Source organism: Glandiceps talaboti, chromosome 2 (assembly GCF_964340395.1).
Source record: "Glandiceps talaboti chromosome 2, keGlaTala1.1, whole genome shotgun sequence".
NCBI classification, from domain to species: domain Eukaryota; kingdom Metazoa; phylum Hemichordata; class Enteropneusta; family Spengelidae; genus Glandiceps; species Glandiceps talaboti.
The window spans coordinates 23,462,969-23,485,619 of NC_135550.1; the positions used below are offsets into that span (position 1 = coordinate 23,462,969).

Here is a 22,651-nt window from a genome sequence, read left to right on the forward strand (position 1 = left end):
TTCTCTCTGAACTGTAAACACTGCACCTTCCTAATGATGGTTAGAGCTGTGTAGAGTTTAATGTGAACCTCTGAAGAGTAATGTACTCGGCAAAAATTTGTGTGATATTATGCTTATTTTTGTGACCTACAACATAACACAGAATAAGAGAAACAATAGTGCCTGGAGGATCACTTGTAGCCTAGGCAACATCATTTTCAGATCTCCTAACTCACAGAAGGTCAGTGACCTTTTGATGGTTTCACATCACACACAGGGGGCACTTATAGCTGCAACAGAAATGCTCTTGTAAATTTAGAAAGCTAGAGTTTGCATCAAGTCTAGCTTGAAACATAAACACAGATCACATTACAAGCCCAGCAAGACTATCAAAGTCTGAAATGTTTACATCAAGGGGGCCCTGTGGCGCTAACTCTTGCTTTTACACAGAAAGATAGACTTACTAAGAGATTATGAAGTTTTCTTAAAATCCCTTGTAGTGTCAATTCAACAACAGAACAAACTACACAAAATTGAGTACCTCTGATATCCTGGGAAAAAACTAGAAACAGCCAATCCAGTCTTGAGATGGGGTAAAATAACTCGACACCAGTTCATAACCCGACCAAGAACTAAAGACCATATGTTTGGACCCATGCCACAAATATTAACATTTGAGTAGTAACATGAGATGCAGAATGACATAAACAAAATGAAAAACACATGCAGCAACAGAAGCAGTTTGGTGACTGACTCTTGTTGTTAATCATAAGTAGCTACCCTACCAGTGGCAGTCACACGGTTTCATTAGCTCCCTCTAGTGGTTTGACAAGTATAACTCAGCTAGAAAGTAATATAGCCATGGTCTTGTAATGAAATGATTACATCAACAATAATATTAAATATGCTAGTGACACTATGGCCCTAGTGACATAAGTAAACTAAGCTACACTATACAAAACTATAGTCTGTGGTTTCTTCACCCTGCAGCCCATCTAGCTCATGAGAAATCATGAATTAAAACTAAAAGTTGCTGCAATTGAGTAAACACCTAACTATTAGAATAATGTTGAGGTAAACAATGTATAAGTAGTGTCCTGGTATAAAAAATGCACCATATTTATATATATAACTATAATATTGGACAGAATTCTATGATTGATTAACATTAATATCAAAGAGATGATGTTAATGGCTGTGGGTGGAGAGTGTAAGAAAATAATGATACTGGTGGGTGGATGGCTTCATTTGAATTTGAAATTTCATCTCGGCGCCCCATTGAGCTAGATGTGAAAAGAGATTTGAAGCCGTGGATAGCGTCTAGACTAACAACTAACTAACTGGGTTGGATTGACAATCACTGTCACTGATTGACAGTTGATAAAGTATATAATATAATAATGATGACACAGTAGTTTTATTTCAAGATAATATTAAAACTTTAACTGAACATACTGCATGAATACAAAATCTCACAGGTCTCAATAAAGATAGATATACATGTCTGCTATGGTATCTTTCACCTTTGTGCCAAATTGTAGATACATTCTATACCAAGCTGCAAAATGGAAGTGAGTAAATAAATGAAAAGAGAAGTATAAATAGACAAACTATATATACGTTTTTAAATCAGATTCAAACTCAGAGTGTAAATTTACCTTGTGTATATCATATACAATAACAGCTGAAGAAGGCTGAGTGATTTAGCCAAAAAAATATACTAAATCATTTATGCTCTGGGGTTTGAACTATAACAAAATATGATTCCAGAGTAATGAAACAACGTTTTGGGTTTTATATTTTTTTTTATATTTTGATTTGTATTTTCTCAAGTTTCATTTCACACTGCAATATGTGTAAGTTTCAGAGACAATACTAGCTTACAGCTGTTTCTGGGTGATAATGAGTGAAATTCATTTAATCACGTAATTTTACGCAAGACAATTATAAATGTTTGAACAAACATGCTGAAATTGACACTAGCTGGGTTGTTTGAATTTTTCGCTAAGTGTTTATAGCATTGATGTCTGATTGTGCCCACCCATCCTGTCCTCTTACAAAGTTCTTACACTAATTGGACAATGACCGCTTTCTCTTAGCCTTTTTTGTTGATGCCTTGTAAAGTGAATGCATCTCTTATCAGACATGTTTGATGATTAAACCAGAATGCAATATTCATTTCCACTGTATTTTCGGACATCACAGATATTGTGATATTTACATTTGACATTGAGAATGTGAAGTAAACTTCAATTTCCTCACCAATAAGTTTATCTAGAAAGAATATTATTTAATAGTCTCAGAATCTTGAAATATTCTTTTATATTACATTTTTAATATCAGAAATAATAAAGTCCACAATTCCTGCTAACAGTTTTGTTGCACGTTCACAAATATTTGACTAAATTCATTTTGTTATAAGGGTACTAATGAGAAGAGATTAGAACATGTTATCAGATGTCGATTTATGGTTGCTTGGCTTGGGACAAAAATATGCCTTGCATAGTGCCCTCAGTGTTGAAAATTGACTATCAGTGCCCACTAGCATTCGAAACAAATGACTTGAAGATGATCATTAGTTTTTTTTAACTGGAAAATAACCATCAATGTTTTTACACAAAATTGAAAAAAAAGTATGATGACAACTAAGTAAGTATTATTTTTCTGAACAGTTGTTGGAAAACAGAATCCAGTTTCTTGCAAGGAAGGTACTTAAGGTATCTTGAAAGTGATATGGTTCACATTTGCAACTTGCCCTGACATATAGTTCATTTCATAAATTATGCAACTAAAATGATATATTACACATGATGCTAGGTATCAATTCTTAGTGGTAGTCTTGTAGAATTACATGGTCATATTTACAACAGTAGACACTGTCTGTTTAATGAATACATCTTATTGTAATAAATCACTCTACAGACAGTATGCTTATGAAGGAGATGTTTAACATACAGGTTAAAGGGCTACCAAAGGATAATATATGTACATCATACTTTTTCAACAGCTACAGCCTGTGAAAAAACATCGGTGCATTTGCTTGTGGCAAGCAGGATGAGGTAAAACATACAATGTAATTACATCTATTTCCATGGTAATAGCATGCAAGTCAGTGTCATTTCCATAGATGTCAAATCACAAGTTACGATATATTGCCAACAGATCACCTCCGCTCAAACTTATCCATGGATTCTTAGAGCCAGTCAATGACTGTGATGACCATGGAACGACTTTCTAAAGTATTTTGATGTACTACTGCATTATTCTGATTGATGTCAATGTCCAAGTGGTATACATCTGTGTGCCATCCATAGATAGATTTTAAAGATGTCATGCGAAGAGTTTGGAATTTTGCTATTTTTAAATTTATGACTATGATCATGTGGTAATCATGTGGTAATCCTCTCAGCATCAGTGTCATTCCTGATGCAGAAGTTCAATAATTTCATTTATTGTAAAGGAGTTGGTGTTTTGGAAAATACTCTGATCAGGGCAGTATTAGAGTCAGAAGGGTTACCTAATACTTTGTTTGACAAATGAGGTAGACAGTATGTAGGCTGAAGCTTGTATTGAGTAGGGCACAGACCATTAAATCCACAATCACATCATAAAGTGGAATATCATTAGTTGATGGGTTATATTCCAGATTGTGATAACCTTTGTTGAGGCATGTGATAGTCTAGAGATAAGTCGTTTGGGGATTTTGTCTATCATCTCCCCTCTCGCCTAGCATATTTCCCTAGCGATTGTGAATCCATACCTCAAATTAGACACAGCGACATTCCTGAGATGGTAATCATGTTTACAGGGTATTGCTCCACTCTCCTTGTTGGTTTTAATCACATAATGATGCAATTGATGTAATCTCACAGCAAGCAACTTTAAAATCCCAATAAGAGTTTGTGTCAGCTCTCTGGCTGAAGCTTCAAATTTAATAATAGTTAAAAACCATTAAAAATGCTAGGTGAGAAGTGACACAATAGTCTGAATCCCCATATGACTTGTCCCTAGGCTAGGCATGACAATGTAAAGTAATGATTTAGCTATAAAATGCACTCTGTGTACACATCTATAGGTGTACATCAGTTGTACATATCATGTGTATTTTACCTTCAACTGGTCCTTGGTCTTCAATGACATAACTGATAGATGCAACTGGAGCTACAGGTGATTTGGCAACAATAATCTAATGATAGGGAGAAATTAGAAACCATTTATGAATTTACAAATAATAATAATGATAATATTAATAATAATAATGTTGGTTTTTTATATAGCACTTTCCAACTCTGTGCTCAAAGCACTTCACAATTATTACGCCTCGCAGGGATCTATAGCAGCACAACGGCCCTTTACTTTCTGAACTCCCTGGGGAGCATAATAATCTAAATGTCTAACCACATACTAGTCTACAGTAAAAGACAATGATTCTTCAAATTGATTATCTTGACTTATAATGTGTACATCTTGACACTGGATGCGTTTAATTATGATCTCATCAATTTTCACATCTTGAATTTCTAGGGTTTGTTAATTCAGTTTCCCTCACTTCATAACCCTCAGTGACATCTTCACCTCATTTTCATGTACACAGCATCCCCTCTCATACTGGTACAAAATGATGCTGGCATAGATTTTGATTCTTGTGAACAGAGCTTCTACTTATTCAATGGTCCAAAAGTTGGAGAATAATGTAAATCTATGGTCATGTGGTGGCATGCTACATCCAGGACAATCAGGTCAGTCTCTTCAAAGGTGAGAAACAAAATTAAGAATCCTTGATATTAAAGATCTATTTTCCTAGTAAAAGGTCTAATACGAGAGCACATTCAATGATGTGCACACAGATGTTGATCAAACAATGTAAAACTCGATGGAAATCAAACACTCACTTGGTCTTTATTTTCACCAAATCCTATGCATTATACCGCATATTAACTTACTTTCTCACTGTGTTTACTTACTGCACAAAAATAAGTTTGTCTTGGTGTTATGTTTTTATTGACATGATACACAATTCACTTTTGTTCTTACAGTCTATAAATAGTATTACCCCCATCCCTCCCTCCCCCAGCCCCGATACACTGTGTTAGGCTGCATATACCTGTCTCTTTAGATCACCAGCAAATTGTAATATTAATCTTGTGTTAACACTATGCGTCCAACTATCACCTAATGCTGCTGTCACATAACTCTCAGTTTCTTCAACATCAACATCTAAAAATAGAAGAAAATACATCAGATGATACCTTTGTTTTTATATGTTAATACCTGAAAATTTTCACTGAGGACTTATGTTCACTAATATTTTGCTGAAAAACAAAAATGTGATAATTAGTTACTACAATGCCTCTCTGTACATAAACATTGCCACTAGGCTTGGTAATTTGTCAATATTAGAGTTTGGGAACTTAGAATATATATATATAGGTTTACAGTGTATCCAACTAATGTTGATTACCATAATCTATACAAATTACACATGAAAAGAAAAGTCAAATCTAACAAATCTGCAGGTGAACAGCTGAGAATTTACATGACAATTGATAACCCATGCCAATGAGTACCGTGGTGAATATTCCCTAGTCCAGCACATTCTCATTTCTATTTGTAACTTACAATTCACTTGAAGTAGAGAAACCAATAATCTGAATTTAGGTTTATCATAGAAATTGTATATTGAGACACAAAAAAGGAAATCCACAAATAAAGTTTGGTATACATATTAAAACACGACTGCAGGATAACAAATTATGTTTTGACTTACATGTCTTTCTAGGTTTATTTTGTTGTACTGCTGATCTCAATCGTGTTGTTATTTGATTGGTAACCACTACCTATAGTAAGAAAAATCATCATAATCAAAGCTTTAATCAGTCGACTAATTTCATAATATGAAATATTACACCATGCGCGAGCCAAGTTGAACAAAAAATATGGAATATATACTCTGGGTGTTACGCGTCACAGTAACGTATGTCTATGTCATGGCAACATGTGTCTATGTCACTGGTTCTGCTGTGTTCAAAATATGAGTTAAAACGTTCAAAATTGCCATTATTTTCACCAATTTTTCCTTGATATTACTGGCCCTAGTATAATTATGTTATTCTCTAATATTTTTCTTCATTGAGCCGGAAAATACTTGTGACCTAACGGTTGTCAAAACAAGTCACTAGACGAGTAGTGACAACCCTTAGGTCAGTCATATTTTCCAGTATGTGTCAAAATGTTGGAAGTCTCTGATATTTAATTGCACTGTTGGTTGAAGAAATTAAATTTTTTTACAGTGAATGAAATTATTTAAATGAATAAATATATAAGACTACATGTTAGTTACATATCATATATATATATATGGTATAGGGGATATATATAAAAAAAATTGTGTGGTTCTGGTTACACTAAATTTTAGAATAGGTGGGGGAGGCAGATTTTTTATTTTATTTTATTAAATTTTTTTTTTGTGTGAGTGTCTAGTTCAGGTTTTCCATTATTTTCCAAAGGGTATCTGTGTTGTTTATTTCTTCCTATCAGATGTACAGCCATTACAGATTGGAAGAACAGTTTTAGAGGGTCTTTTTAAGTTGATGGCACTTTCCGCATCCACAATTTCTCGTGAGACTTCACAATTTTTGCGATTTTATTACTATTTTCTCGAATACATAAAAAAAAAAGTCTAAGGTCGGCAGTGAAAAGCTAGATTGGGGGTCGGGTAAATGGAACCAAACAATTATTATTTTAGGCCTAGGTCGTGTCAAAAATAAAATTCTATGCTTCTGAAAAATAGGAAGGACTGGTATTTTATCATATTTTTGTTTCAAAGAGTGGTTGGTTGTGATTTCATCTCATAGTGTACATGTACGTTACACGTTTCCTTTCTTTCAAGCCCTCTGATGTCTTTAATTTTTTTCTAAGCAATGTACTACTTTAAGGCTAATAGCCTATTGCATGAGCAATGAGAACTACCTTAGTTAGTTCTCCTGACAAGTCAGCAGTACTTTCGCAGTAGATGGATTATCCATCATCTTGTATCTATACATCAACTTATTCTATTTTCAACTTCTTCTTTGAAACTGATTGTCAGATTAATACTTTGATATTTAGTTTGAATGTCCCTTGGGGACACTATTTTGATGTGTTCATGGGACAATGATATCTTTTATTTCTTAAATTAATTTTTGATTTTAAAGATGAATTTTTGGAAGTATTTTTGGGTCAAAAAAAAATAATATTTCGACTCCTTTGAAACCATTCACCGTTTAATAGTATGTGGTTTGTATGTTTCTAGAATTGCAAGATTGAGATAATTCAAATATCTTTATTAGAAGATATTATCTTTTAATTTCTAGATATTTTAAGTCAAAAATAATATTTTTGTACTTCTTCAGGTGTATCATATTTACATATTTAAATCATTTATACATTAAATTTTTACTGTTGGGTACATTAGATTGAGATTTGATCCCACTACAAAGATGTATAATACTAACAGTGTAACAATTAAGACCAGCTTCTCATCCTAAAATTTGTCCTGTATTTTGTCAGATTGGTTGGGCATTGGTTTTTGTAACCGAACTGATGTCCAACTGATTCTGCCTTGATTACAATGTAATACGGCGTATTCCGGTTATCGAACTTCCGGTTGTTTCGCAGGAAAGTATCGCGAGAGGGCGCACCATATCTGACAAAGTGAGGGCCAGAATTTTCGTCATGGCATCTAATAGTATGGCGATGTATGAAGCTGTCAACAAAATGGGCGTAAAAGAACTCCGTGCATTCATAAAAGAGTGGAAAATTACTACTTCTAAATCTACTAGATATCGCCAGAAATGCTGTCAACCTTGGTCTTGAAACACTAGAAAATGATAATTTTCTGAGAGAACGGAAGAGAAGACGAATAGTGGATGTCAAGCATCAAAAGATAGAACTAATCGACAGCGGAAACATTGAAAGTTGGACGGAGGACCTTCGAAATATACCCAATGTAGACATGATAAACATATTTCTTTACCTTACTGGTGTCTGTTGCTGGACAAAAGAACGATTAGAAAATTACAAATCTGACAACAGCTTCCAATCTGATTAAAATCCGATGTAGATGTTGGCTGATCGTTCATTGCTATTTTACCTTCGTTATTTTGCCTGAATTGACCTTCTTGGTACATGTTTACATTTTTTAGCCTTCCTGATCGCCTCCTCTACGATCAGGCTAAAAAATGTAAACATGTACCAAGAAAAATAATATCAGGCAAAATAACGAAGGTAAAATAGCAATGAACGATTAGCCGACATCTACATCGGATTTTAATCAGATTGAACAGCTTCCAGCTACAGTCATTGCAATATTGAGAGTTCGGTCGACAATTACCAAGCCACATGTTTATATTGTAACTGATGTCGCCGCATACTTAGGCCTTTCTTGTTTATTAGAACAGTGGTGTAGCACCACGGGTGAAATCATAAAACTTTGTCCGGAAAAAAACATTTCATGTACTGGTTATAAGTTGGCATAAACATATGTGTATTGATATCACTCAACTTTACTATCACACTTTGGTTAGCTTGCTATTCTTCATTCAGGACCATCAGTGTATAAAAAACCCCATTGAAGTCGGCAACGAATCATAAATATTGTTATTGTGATTGATGTACCACACCGCCCACCCCTTCAATGAATCGGCCTTCCATGTAACGTTTACGTGGTTCACTCATCATACCATGTCTTATACCGATCTGATTAAAATCCGATGTAGATGTCGGCTAATCGTTCATTGCTATTTTACCTTCGTTATTTTGCCTGAATTGACCTTCGTGGTACATGTTTACGTTTTTATCCTGATCGGTAGAGGAGGCGATCAAACATGTACCACGCAGGTCAATTCAGGCACAATAACGAAAGTAAAATAGCAATGAACCGTAACGATTAGCCGACATCTACATCGGATTTTAATCAGATTGGTTTTATACAAGCTGCAATAACTGTAGCGTATATTGTGGTTTTGAAGGTTCTTTCCTCTGTTTTTGTACCTTTTTCCGTTCCGATGTTTGACTGGAAGCAATCACTACAATTTCTCCAACGGTAACGCAAATGGACGAGGTCACACTGAAAACGTGAGTGAGATGTCAGTGTACTACCCGTTTCAAAATGTTGCTACTTTTGGGTTTTCCTCACGTTCGAATTGCAGAGCCAAACTTACGCGAAATATTAGGAGAACGAGAGGTTAATTTGCTATTTCGTTATTTGATGGGCGATAATGCAATATTATAGCGTAAAGTTACGGGGAATGACAGACAATCTTTAGTCAGTGGTTACGATGCCTATAGCAACAATGCTCTACAATTCTGGCCCTCACTTCCGGTTCTAAAACAGCGCCCCTAGTGGCCAAACAATCATATCTTTTATCTTTTCGGGGCTTTTTCGATAACCGGAATACGGCGTATTTTCTCACTACAATAATAATACAGGACATTATCCAAATATGTACCATAACTGATCAAAGTTTTTTTCTATGTTAATTCAAATAAAACACAGTTTTACATTGCACAAAATTCCTAACACCTTACACAAAGTCTGTATGTGTATATGCACATATGCACATATCCACATATACAGAGAGAAATAGGCACGCTATTAAAGTAATCTGTCATACTCTGCTAGTGACCCTTCACCTACTTTTGTAGAGGGTCTGAATACTGACTTTAATAATCTAATGCACCTGGTAACAAGACATCTTGGCTTCTATCTAGGATTGACATTGAAGGATAGCACACAAGACACTGTATATACATCTATTTCTTTAGGTTCAATTGATGAGTAGCTTCTATCAAGTTGTCATTTTTGTCACGTAACCTTTACTACACAACCTATATAAAGGGAGCTACTTTACAATTGAAAGTGATGAATGGAAAAAAGATTAGCAACTCTCTACTTTTATAACTATGACAGTTTCTCTAACTTGACTATATATCCACAAATCTAATTACTAGTAGCTTGGGGAAACGACATCATTATTTTGATGTATAATTGATAACAAATGTTTGAGTATTTTATCAGTGATTGAATACTTCTGATGACATGATTAAGTGTCTGTCAAGATTACAAGCTAATCTGCAAGTTCTCAAAGACATTATTGTCTGCAGGTTTTAGGATCAGTTGACAGTGACAAATAAAGCTTCTGTGCACTGCATAAAAAGTATTTGGTGACTAGACAGCCCCCACTGTGAAATGTTGTAACTCAATGCACAGTGATCAATACCAGCCATACACAAACAACTTTTATCAGATCTCCATCACATCATGACATAAGACTGGTTTTTTCAGTAACCGATCCATGAAATTATAATATTCTATCCTACTGTTCAACAATATGTTGAGGATTGTTCACATTTTCTCATCCAGTTGGCCTCCATTGTTCACACATTCTGATTATAAACAACATTCAACGTTATGTAAACAATGATGAATAAACTCGCCCCAATCCAATAAAACTAATGTCAAAATTAATATCAAAACAGGTTAAGTACAAAAACCTGCCTGAAAAAACAGTAATGGATGAATTCCTTTTGACTACTATAGTTGTCATAGCAATAAGTAACAACTGCTATTGCTAGGAAACTAACATTGTTTATGAAGAAATATAATCAATATTTGAAGATAGATGAAGTTAGGGAGCTCTACAATGACCTCATCTTAAATTACTTGGCTTAAACAGCTGGGCTACATAACTCATGTAGTCAAGGCTGTTTATGCCGTCTACGCAGTTGAATAGAGCAGAGCAACCACACTTTGAAAGAGGTGCCAGAGTCTATTGACAGTGAAAAGAGCAGAGGTGACAGTGGTGATTTACTTAGAAGATTTACCATCTTATTTCTATTATGTGTGACGACATACTGTATCGACCAACTTCAAAATTGTCCTTGGATATGTTATTCTAGAAGGTAAAACTGCTCCAACATATTCACTGTTGATGGTAACAGTGAGAACCTGTACTAAATAGTGTCTGTGTGCTGTTCAATGCATAATTTGAAGTGCTGTGAGACTAGCTGGTTTTCTTAACAACAACGTGGCACTATGGTGTTAATTTTTCTGCAGCCGATTCACATGACCTTACTGATAGGATAACAAAAGTTTTTTTGTGCTTTGTGCAGTACACAAATGTCAGCATAGCTGAGAGTGGGTATGTCTTCAAAGCTGTGTTGGAATGTGGAATATGCGTGGGAAGAATGCCGGAGAAGCCTCTCCAACATGGGAATGAAACCCAGCTTTCCAGTGTACGTAGAACCCATCCTGTATGAACCACAGGACCATTTTACCAGTACTGGTAGGCGTCGTGTTGTTAATAATCGAAAGATGGTTGTCAAATATCATCTGACAGAGTTCCAAAAAATTAATAATCAAATTTATCAGGATGTTGTGACTCAAAGACGAATGACAAACTTCCCAAAGAGAAAATTACATAGGGTTGATTTCCGAAAACTACATCAAAAGTATCCCCAGTGGGCACTAGAGAATTTGTCAGAGTTCCGAGTAGAATTTATGGCCTTCGACACAGACCAAGATGGTCTCTTAAATTTTGAGGAGTGTTGTAATACTCTGACACAGCTTGGTAATGACAGCTCACACCAAGTACGGGACAGACTATTCTATGAAAATGTCTCCATGGATTTTCCAGAGCATGTGGACTTTGAAGAATTTGTCAACATGTGTGACAAGTTGGCTAAATTGCCACCTGAGAGAGAGTCAGTGCAAGTACAGTTGATTGAAACCACTGAAAAGAATTCAGTGAGTAGTGAGAAGGCGACAGGCTCTGCAATTGATGTTAACAACTATGATGAACAAAGTGAAGAGAACAAAGAGATTTCATGACATCACCTCTATGACTAGCCTTTAGAGACTTTCTAATCACAGTAGCACCAATCTGTTAGTGGTAATAAATAATCACACAATTGAGTGATGACAAGAAAGGCTCTATATAGTTAAGTACTATCTACATACAATAACTGATTGTTGTCTCTTACTTGATAAGCTGATGTTTTACATGATAATACAGAGAAACTGATACTGTGGTTACTTCATTTACAAATGAATTCAGCTTGACACTTTTTTTCCTATTATCATGCCAAGAATGCCTTTGACCTTGGCAAATGTATAATACCACTATACTAATATAGTATTTTGTACTAGAAAATCCAAATTTTTTTTCCACCTTGACAAATGTACTAGTATTATACAAATACAATTATACTGATAGAATATTGTGTGTGTAGAAAACCAAAACTGGTTTGTTTTTTTTCACCATGCCAAATTTATAACACAAGTACCACTATACTGGCAGTGAGTTTTCATACATAGAAACCCAAACTGTTTTTTTCACCATGGCAAATGTATATACAAAGTAGCACTATACTGATACAGTGACTGATAAGAGTATTTTGTGTGTAGGAAACCCAAACTGTTTTTTTCACCATGGCAAATGTATAAAACAAGTAATAATATACTGACTATGAGCTTTCATACATAGAAACCTGCCAAAACTGTTTTAGTGTATAGTTACAGTAAAAGTACATGTACCACAACGGCATTTTGACCTTGATAAATGTATAATACCACTACAGTATACTGACAGTAAGTTACTTGAAAACCCCCAGCTGTCTTTGATTGTACACTGGCAAATTTACATGAACTATGATACTGACCATGTAATACTGTGTGATAGTGAATATTTTCATGTAGACTTCAAAATGTAATTTTTTTCTCACAATGACAAATATATAATACATTTATTATTATAGTATACTGACAGTTTGGTATTTTGACCTTCAAAAATACATCTACCATTATCCTGGAAGCGGAGTTTTTTAGTATGTACACTTGACAAAACCCTGAACTGTTTTTATTTTCATCATAGCAAATGTACACCTGTAACCATCTATTACAAACAACCTAATTTCACACCCACACTATACATAATGCAAGCTTTTTTCCCTGATATAGATTTTTTGATATTTGCAATGTATTGATTTTTTTTATCATACATAATCATGTTACAAAATGGTTTACTTAATTCTAGAATGATAACTCTGGATATTTTGGAATATCTTGTCTTTTTTTAAATTTGAGATTTTTAAAAAATAATTTTACACAGAATACGATCACCTTGTAAAGAACAGTAATGCCTGTGAGTTAAAATATCACATGTTGTGCGATCAATTGTACAAACAGAATAAGAGTCTCAATTTTTTTTTTGCTGGAAGCTATTACAGTGCACTATATGGAATACATTATAATCCATGGATGCCAAGAGAGTGGGTGGACTGTAGTAACACAAAATGTTAATTCAGGGGTTGTGATAACCTCATATTTTAATTCAATCTTTCATGAAATAAATTCAAAATTTTGCACCAGAAAAGTCTCATTAACTGATATTAAAACATTTATAACTGTAAATACCTCAATTGTCTTTAGAAATATTCAATATTTGCTTTACTTCATTTTCTTCTTTTTTTAAAAAAAGTTCTATTCTGCTCAAACAAAATACATTCTACACACATTTCTGACAAATCTACTTTAAATGGGAATCCATCAAGCAATAATACATTTTTTAGATTTTAATCAGTAACTTTTCATATTACATTATCTCCAGACTTATGGCACAGTCATTTGAAATACCAGTAGCTGGAATTCAAGTACCAATATTTAGTTGTTGCTTTTGAATAATACATAATAATATAAATATTTTTTACAAATCCATATGGATACCAATCCAATGGACGAGAAGTCTCACCATCATTGTTTTACTGCTACCAGTACATTATGCATTTCAAAGACGTGTAAAATGGATGTGGTGTTTTGGTCGAGTGTGGAGGTATGACAGCGACATTTTAGGTTTTGGTTTTATACAATGGACACAAACTAACACTATAGTTGTGACATGCTAAAGCTATTGAATGGCATTGGTTTTATTGTAGTTTGTACTCACAGTAGGGTGGTGATTCTGATGACTTCCATGATTTGGCAGTGTACATTTTTGTGGACAGTAGGGTGGTGTTTCTGAAGACTTCCATGATTTGGCAGTGTACATTTTTGTGGACTTTCAGTGTTTACACTCTCTTGATTACAGGCCTGGGTGATTATATCTGCACGACAGAGCAAAAACTATCACCCACTTGTATAATTTACCACTGTGACATCACACAATAATAGTTTTAGTTTGTCTCTAGCTTAGTACGCCAAATCCTCAGTTGTCACTGCAGTAATTGAGGGACAAGTGGCTCAAGTGTTTGGTGTGTGAAATGAATGGTTATATGGATAGAATCATAGACCCTCTGACTTCAGGATCTATGATGGAATCGTGAGAATAGATTAAGTAAAAAAGACAAGCACACTTTTTCTTACAAGTTGGTTTAACGTAAAGATAAGGTGGACATTTTTTTGAAATTCACATTAAGTAAACTGTTCATGAAACTTGATGGATTAGACTACAAATGCATTTGTCATTAAAAATTGTCAAACCTATCTTCCAGAATCTCAATAGCAGTAACATTTTACCATATTTTTTATCAAATTTTTGTTTGATGAAAAATATACTGAACCCTTACTGGAAATGTCCAAATCCTTCTGATAGGCCAAGTTACCTCTTTACTCATTGTTGACAATAGTAGTACTATTGACAATACTGTGTAAACTGGCTTGATGTCCATGTGTAAACAGTCATGAACTAGGTACAGCCTTTGATTTTTTATTTGTCATCAAATCATAACTTTTTGGGATGCAGAGATAGAGTTTGATGAAAATAGGTGCTTACATATATGCTTCAACAAGTACAACAGCAGAAGTTGAAAGCAAGAATAACCATTTATGTAAACATACTGTTACAGCTACTGTACTGGGGATTTTGAGAACAGCAGGTAAACTTGCAGTATTTCTAAACCAGGATTTCTTAACAACTGAAGGTATACAATATTTATAAACCACTATTTCTGTAGTCTAGTCCCTATACGATATCATTGTGATTTAGTTAGAGACCACGTTGGCATCCAGACTACTATTTCTGAGTCTCTACAGGAGACATAAACTTCTCTACCCATCATCTTGATGATGGTGATTTACAATTTTTATAAACTTGTAGTCTGTACTGTATTTCTGATTTTCTGCAAATACATGAACCTCTAACACAGTATGTCCCGCTATCATAGAGAGAGTATGCCCCTATCATGTCAATCACCCTAAGGGTTCATTTGGCAATCTGAATTGTATCTATGTAACAATAGCTGCATTGTCATTGTACATAAAAACATTTTTGTTTTCGCATCAACTGTGGATAGGTGAACAATTGTTTCCAAGTCTCCACTGATAAACAACACACTACTAAAACCACTATTGATGAACAATGACACAATGCAGCCATTGTTACAATGTACAATTCAGAATGCCAAATGAAGTCTAAATTAGACTTATCATAGTTGTTTATCTTATGAGTGTAGGTACCATATTACCATGCTTTCTTTTTTTTGTTTCCAAAGTTCTTAAATCAAACTTGGAAGTGTTCAGTTGTAGTTAGTCCACAGACTTGACTATCTGTCACGACATTGTGGCTTGACAGACTTGGCTAGATGTCACGACATTCTGGCTTGATAGACTTGGCTATCTGTCACAACATTCTGGCTTTGACAGACTTGGCTAGATGTCACAACATTCTGGCTTGACAGACATGGCTATCTGTCACAACATCGTGGCTTGACAGACATGGCTATCTGTCACAACATCGTGGCTTGACAGACTTGGCTATCTGTCACAACACCGTGGCTTGACAGACTTGGTTATCTGTCATGACATTCTGGCTTGACAGACTTGGCTATCTGACATGACATATGTAATGCTGGCTTGACACCGACATTTCTTGTAAATGACATACTCAAGCCAGATAGCTTACTGTTCTATCAATCATATCAGTTAAACACAACTGACTGCTGCACGTTATTTCATATTTAACAGTCACTGCTTTATTGTCATGCTCATTGTCAATAAAATATTATGATTGTAGGAAATCCGGCATAAAATGTTGTCTTAGGAATAGCGATGAAGTCAGCCAAGAATGTATCAAGTGACACTAGCAGTATATTAATGACTCATATGGTTGTCATATCTAGAATTAATTATATTTCATTGTTTTTTCATTTCATCGGTGACGCTAATTCATGACTGTCTGCCAAGGAATTTATTCTTGATATGGTTGTCATATCTACAATTAATTATATTTCATTGTTTTTTCATTTCATCGGTGACGCTAATTCATGACTGTCTGCAAAGAAATTTATTTCTTCTTGATATGGTTGTCATATCTACAATTAATTATATTTCATTGTTTTTTCATTTCATCGGTGACGCTAATTCATGACTGTCTGCCAAGAAATATATTTCTTCTTGATATGGTTGTCATATCTATAATTACTAATATTTCATTGTTTTTTCATTTCAACGGTGACGCTAATTCATGACTGTCTGCCAAGGAATTTATTTATTTCTTCTTGATATGATTGTCATATCTATAATTAATAATATTTCATTGTTTTTTCATTTCATCGGTGACGCTAATTCATGAATATCTGAGAATTCATTTCTTTTTATGACATGGTTGTCATATCTATAATTACTAATATTTCAATTGTTTTTTCATTTCATTGTAACGCTAATTCAAAACTGTCTGTCAAGGAATTCATTACTTGTTGTAATAATATTTTCATGTTGGGTGAGGCTGTTTGGCGAGTTTAGCTGCAGTGAAAATTGACAGAAAATTGAACTATGCCACAAAAATCAATAGGTTTTGCTGTTGTCAAAATGTCACTCGGGTGACAGTTTGTAATGAATTATCTACTGCGTTTTCAACACACCACTATTGTATGTCTTAATCAAATATTTTTCATTATTTCCAAATTTTTCCCTATCCCTGATAATTTTCAATATTATGTTTTGACAGCTGTGAAAGAGGGTTTTTTTTTCAGAGCAACACACAAAGCTACATTTTAAGGGCTTTCAAACCTGACCTAAATTCTCCCTCCTCGTAACAACGGTCGCATAACAAACTTCCTCAATCTTAGGGTGTTCTCTCGATAGGCATGTTGAATCTACCCAACAAGCCTCTCAGTGTATACATTTCATAGCCTTGAAGAAGTTCACTTCATTGCTGTCTTTCTACTCAACATAATCCATACCATCAAAGAGAAGTGAATTTATGGTACAATAAAACACTGCTAAATAATGAGTAAACCTTGTCCAAACAGTAACCAGCCACTACAGTTCCCAGACTACAGAACACATGGATATGTGTACTGTACATGTGGGGGGTTGTCAGTGGCTGAGCTAAGGAGCTGAGCTCGTATGCCTCTTACTCCTGCAGTCTGGGTTCGAGCACGCTCAGGGATGGGTTTGATTAAAATATAACCAGTTCTGTATGTAAAATGGGTTTTGCTCAGTTCGACCCTTCCAAACAACACAGGGTTTCCCCCAGGTACTCCAGTTTCCTCCACTTCGACATTATGGCACTTGTGCACAAGTGACGACATAATTGAATTTCTTAATCTGATTTGAATGAATAAAGTTTATCATGGTAAGGGGTACTACAAACAGTAACAAACAACTACAGTTCCCAGACTACGGAACACAAGGATATGTTGTGATACGACTACAAACAGTTGCCATGTATCTACCACAGAACACACTTTTATCATATGTGTATACAGATGTACATGTGCTATATGTTATTCACCTCTAACTCACTATCTCACTTCCTGTTTTCCAATTAATTTAATTCTTATAATGGTTTGCTTGAACTCTCTATAGAACATTAAAGGTTACCCAATGACATCATCTTTGGAGTCATTGTTATTTAGTTTTTATACTTGAAGGTAATCATTAATGTACGTCATCAATGATTTGAACTCATTTCACCCATTTAGCTTACTGATTTATTTCTTCCCACTGAAGGCATTCAATGATTTGAATACACATACTATTATTTCTTTACTTGCAGGCAATTAATGGAGCATGTCATCAATATAAAACATGACATATACAATCGTACGCTAAGATATGGTTTTATGATTGTTGTATTTTCAGAAACTGTGCTAATTTATTATGATTTTTTGTTTTCATGACATATCATTTTGGTTTATTCAAATAAATATTATAAGCTACCCACCATATACCAGTACACACAAATGTGTATATAAATACATAAAGACAGCCTCCCTCCCTCCCTCCCCCCCCCCCCCTCTCTCTCTCTCTCTCTCTCTCTCTCTCTCTCTCTCTCTCTCTCTCTCTCTCTCTCTCTCTCTCTCTCTCTCTCTCTCTCTCTCTCTCTCTCTCTCTCTCTCTCTCTCTCTCTCTCTCTCTCTCTCTCTCTCTCTCTCTCTCTCTCTCTCTCTCTCTCTCTCTCTCTCTCTCTCTCTCTCTCTCTCTCTCTCTCTCTCTCTCTCACAAACTGGCAAAATTAAGCATTTGGTTTTGTTTTCCCCAATTTCTGTGAAAAGTTTCAAATAAAAAGTGAAATCTTGCATGATTACATAACACAGTGACACCAAAATCCGGACTGGATGACACTGCGACAGTTTAACTAATAAAGACTATTCACAAGCAGTGAGTGCACAACTGAATTAGCATAACCACAAAAAATAAATGTACCGTAAATCATAATCATTAGTATAATCTATCAACGAGGAGGGGGGGGGGGGGGGGGGGGGGGGTTGCAAAGTCATGAAGTCAGGATTTTTCAAACACTTTATTATGAAATCATGTGAGATCTGCAGTCACACAAGATTCACTTGCTAATTCATATCTAAAAACTTGCAGCTATACCTCAAATTTGATAAACATCATATTTCAAAACCCCAACTATGCAATTCTAACGCAAACCTATCAAAGCATTGTATTGTCTCACTTACTGGTATATTGAAGGCCTGAGCATGGTTCTTCAGTAATGTGGCCTGTTTACTCAAAATATTGCTTCTATGTATAAAATTGCCTTCAATACCACTATCAAATTCTTTCCTCACTAAAGAGGCAATTGAATCAATGATGATCAACTTGACATTTTGTAGGATAATTTCTTCTTCAAGGCTTTGTAACCTGGAAAACATAACAACGACATGTGAATCAAATACATACCCATTATACTCCACATGGAGCAAAAGAGAGAATATCAAATATCCACAAAAAATAACAACTGAATACACAAAACACCTTAGTTACCTTCCTTTTTAATAACTAAAGATATACATCATGAAACATTTATTCCTAGGTTTCAACAAATTAAAAATATAACACTTAAAAATAAAACACTTACTTCTCTTAATCATACACCCTACGTGAGGGTGTATCACTCTACGATTTGATTTAATTCAAGAATAAATGAATTTAAGAAATAACATATTTCCATGTCACATAGGAAGTAAGCATTGTAGCATAGGTGCTAACTGCAATAATCGTAGCCTTTGCTGTAATTTTGAGGGGTTTTTCTGCTGTTTTTGTGCTTTTTGTCATTCCAATGTTTAACTGAAAATGTGAGCGAGATGTAAGCATACTACCCATTTCAAAATGCTGCATGCATTGCTATTTTTGCTGATTTTGACGGGATTGGGGTACCTCTGTGAACACTTCTTGGGTCTTGAAGGCTCTGTAATTAATGTTGGAGTTAGGAAATGTCCGATTTTTTGGCAGGTATGGTGTAATTTAGCAGAAAAATTCACCCAACTTTACGATTCAGATCTGAATCGCTTCTGTCTATTTGCATTTACGTTACAGGAATTGTAGCATTTGCTTCCAGTTAAACATCGGAATGACAAAAAGCACTGAAACAGCAGAAAAAAACCCTCAAAATCACAGCAAATCCTACAATTATTTGCAGCTACATAGATGCTGGAGAGAGATCACTCTCCAACATTTCAATATATTTATCAATCAGAGCCAAACATGCAGCCACCTGTGACAGCTGACTGCATTGAGAGACACAGATTTTTACTTTCATTGTGATATCTATCATCCAGATATTCATGAAATCAGTCACTTTCTATCAGATGCTTACTGACTTAACACTAGATTATGCTGAGCATTTAATAGCCATAGGCAAAGAAGCTACCATGAGTATTTGTCTTTTTATGGTACGTGCTCCCAGGATAGTTTTATATCTTTTTGGGGTTGATTTCATGCTTATATGTGGTTTTTGTACAAATTATAATCAAACAGCATTTGATGTCATAGAAATAATCATTACCACTGCTTTCATGACTTAGCATGTTTTGAAAAATAATTGGAAGTGACAGTCTGTATGAGGTCAGGAGGTGAACAGTTCTGTGTTGAGGCCTTTGTGAAGGGCGCCCTCACACTAACATGTTGAAATGGAAACGCAGCTTTGCATTAGACCATAGACACTGGAGAGAGACTCTCTCCAGTGTCTGTGATTAGACTCACTCACAATCATCTGGAATCAGCTGGCTTCACTGAAAAGTCATTATTTATGTCAACTTTCACCAAATAGCTATAGCTATACTCAGTACTCCTCTATATTTTTGCAAGGTAAACACAGGTGACAAAAGAACCTTGTCACAACGAGTTGAAGACGAGTATAGAGACAACCCTTACATTCTTACAGTCACCCTCCCCAGCCACAATCAAGCTACTAGTTGAGTCTTGTATCAAGTTTTTAAGAGGTGAGCATCCTCTTAACAGACATCTTTATCCCATATCATATTTATAAAGAACTGCCCCACCTTGCCACCCATCTTAAATCAGACAGGAGGAAACAGCCACAACACTATAACCATGACAACCTGATGATCTATACACTATAGTCCAAAGAACTGATCATTGCTTGTCATTTCTGAATCATATTAAAAAGAGTACATAATGATATCAAATATAAAGGAGATAGGAATATGAAATGAAAATAATTCATCTCACTCTGGCTATAAACATCACTAATTATAAATTCTCCATTACATTCAACATGAAGTTCATTGATGAAGTGACTGGCAAATTCATATAATACTAATTCTTTACCTTGTAAGAAGACCTTCACAGGTAGTTTCAGAATGAATAGATACTTTGTGGGTTAAATCAGTCATCCTGTCATCTGTGCTAAAATAATCTGGAAACCTACATTGAGCTACTTCAACCAATCTGTACAGTACAAACAAATCAATAGAAATAAAAACAACTGAATTCTAAATTGCATTTAATTCATTGGAAAATTTGCCTTGAACTTTTCAAATATAATGTCATAGGCATCATTCAACATAAATGGTTACTGTTTATCGATAAATTTTCTTACTTGGTCAAATGGTTTATTTTAATGTCAGAACAAAATATCTGGGTAGTAAATTACAAGAACCATTCACAAAAGTTAGTCACCTTCACAGAGATGAACTTCCTTAGAGACTTGGCTATCTGACTCGGTGGACTCATCAGTGTCAAGCCAGAAAGCCAATTCTTTAGGCAAGGCATGAACAAGCCATACATTTACAAATCAGTAATGGTGAGTTAACAGAGAAACAGAAGTAAGAAAAGTTTCATCAATGGATCTTTAATAGACAAAAATATTGGTACTGAAAGTCTAACTTGAGCATGCCTGGACTATAAAGAGCCAACAAATCTGAATAAAGGATGAATGTTACCTTTCAGCTGAGAATGCTCCCTCTGTGTCAATGTAAATGACACCTCCATTCAGACCACCAAGACGTGAGGGCAGTGTTGCCAACACACTTAGTAAAATTGATGTCTGGGTTTTACCACAACCAGGAGGTCCTGCAATCTGAAATAAACATGTTCTCTTACTTGTTGTCATAGTGAAAGTGTGAAAAAAATAAATAATACTCTTGTCAAGCTTGAAATCTGTTTATGAAGTGACCCTGAGGACCAAAGGTTTTAACTCTCTATATACATGGCCTTTTTTTCTCAGTGTTGCTTTATACATTTTGTAAAGTACATGTATATTACATCATCAACTTGTTTTGGCACTAGAACTACAAACTACAACCATGTGAGGAACACTGACAGTACATGTATTATGTAGATAAAAGCATAGGTAGGAGATGAGTATTTATGATATACTATCATGGGAAGAACATAGCTTGAAGGAGATGACATGTTATAGGGATTAGCATATGGTTTGTTACTGTCAGATCCATGCTCAAGTAATTTGTACATTTCTCCAACATCTATTGTACAATGTACACAAGTTTTAATGATACAGGTAATGCACATGTATCTACACCTTTACCTCAAAGTAATTAATGCACTGCACAATTATTCAATTATTATCACTACCAAAGAGCAAAACGGTACAAATCTCCTTTTTATACTTGGTTCATCATCAAAGGGGAAAAGAATTGGTGGCGACTACGATCAAAATTGAATCACCGAAACATTATTGTGTTGCACCTCACCTCTGTAACACTTCCAGTAGGTATACCTCCATGGAGTACTTGATCCAATGCAGGAAAAGACATGGAAAGAAATGCACAGTTGTTATCAGCTTCTATCATATCAAAAGCCTGTGACAAATATACAAAGAGTGTGTTACAATTCTATTAGCCTTCACATGGAAAGAACACTTGCTAGGTCGACTATCCAGCCTCCTATGGAGGCTACAGGCCTACCAACTTATCTACAGAGAAT

The 22,651-nt window shown here is 35.0% G+C and overlaps 2 protein-coding genes across 3 annotated transcripts in view; one reads left to right on the plus strand and one right to left on the minus strand.

The window, feature by feature from the left end:
- Positions 1 to 22,651, minus strand: part of LOC144448704 (DNA repair protein RAD51 homolog 2-like) — a 60,618-nt gene that overhangs the window by 34,052 nt on the left and 3,915 nt on the right. For both annotated transcript variants that reach the window (XR_013482120.1, XM_078138995.1), the window contains exons 4-10: positions 22,420 to 22,527; positions 21,649 to 21,785; positions 21,035 to 21,154; positions 18,922 to 19,105; positions 5,747 to 5,816; positions 5,084 to 5,196; positions 4,090 to 4,165 (exon numbers count right to left, since the gene is read on the minus strand). Coding sequence is in view for 1 of the 2 variants with exons in the window: in XM_078138995.1 (XP_077995121.1) it covers positions 4,090 to 4,165; positions 5,084 to 5,196; positions 5,747 to 5,816; positions 18,922 to 19,105; positions 21,035 to 21,154; positions 21,649 to 21,785; positions 22,420 to 22,527 (808 nt within the window). In the remaining variant the exon portion in view is untranslated. The remainder of the gene's footprint in view (positions 1 to 4,089; positions 4,166 to 5,083; positions 5,197 to 5,746; positions 5,817 to 18,921; positions 19,106 to 21,034; positions 21,155 to 21,648; positions 21,786 to 22,419; positions 22,528 to 22,651) is intronic.
- LOC144451716 (uncharacterized) lies at positions 10,707 to 13,389 on the plus strand. Its single transcript, XM_078142623.1, has 2 exons — positions 10,707 to 10,920; positions 11,131 to 13,389. The coding sequence occupies exon 2, from the start codon at positions 11,162 to 11,164 to the stop codon at positions 11,846 to 11,848; it is 687 nt and encodes a 228-aa protein (XP_077998749.1). The 5' UTR covers positions 10,707 to 10,920; positions 11,131 to 11,161; the 3' UTR covers positions 11,849 to 13,389.

Bases quoted from the DNA above. Each gene is read 5' to 3' on its own strand.
- LOC144451716 (XM_078142623.1), top strand. From the start codon at position 11,162: ATGTCTTCAAAGCTGTGTTGGAATGTGGAATATGCGTGGGAAGAATGC.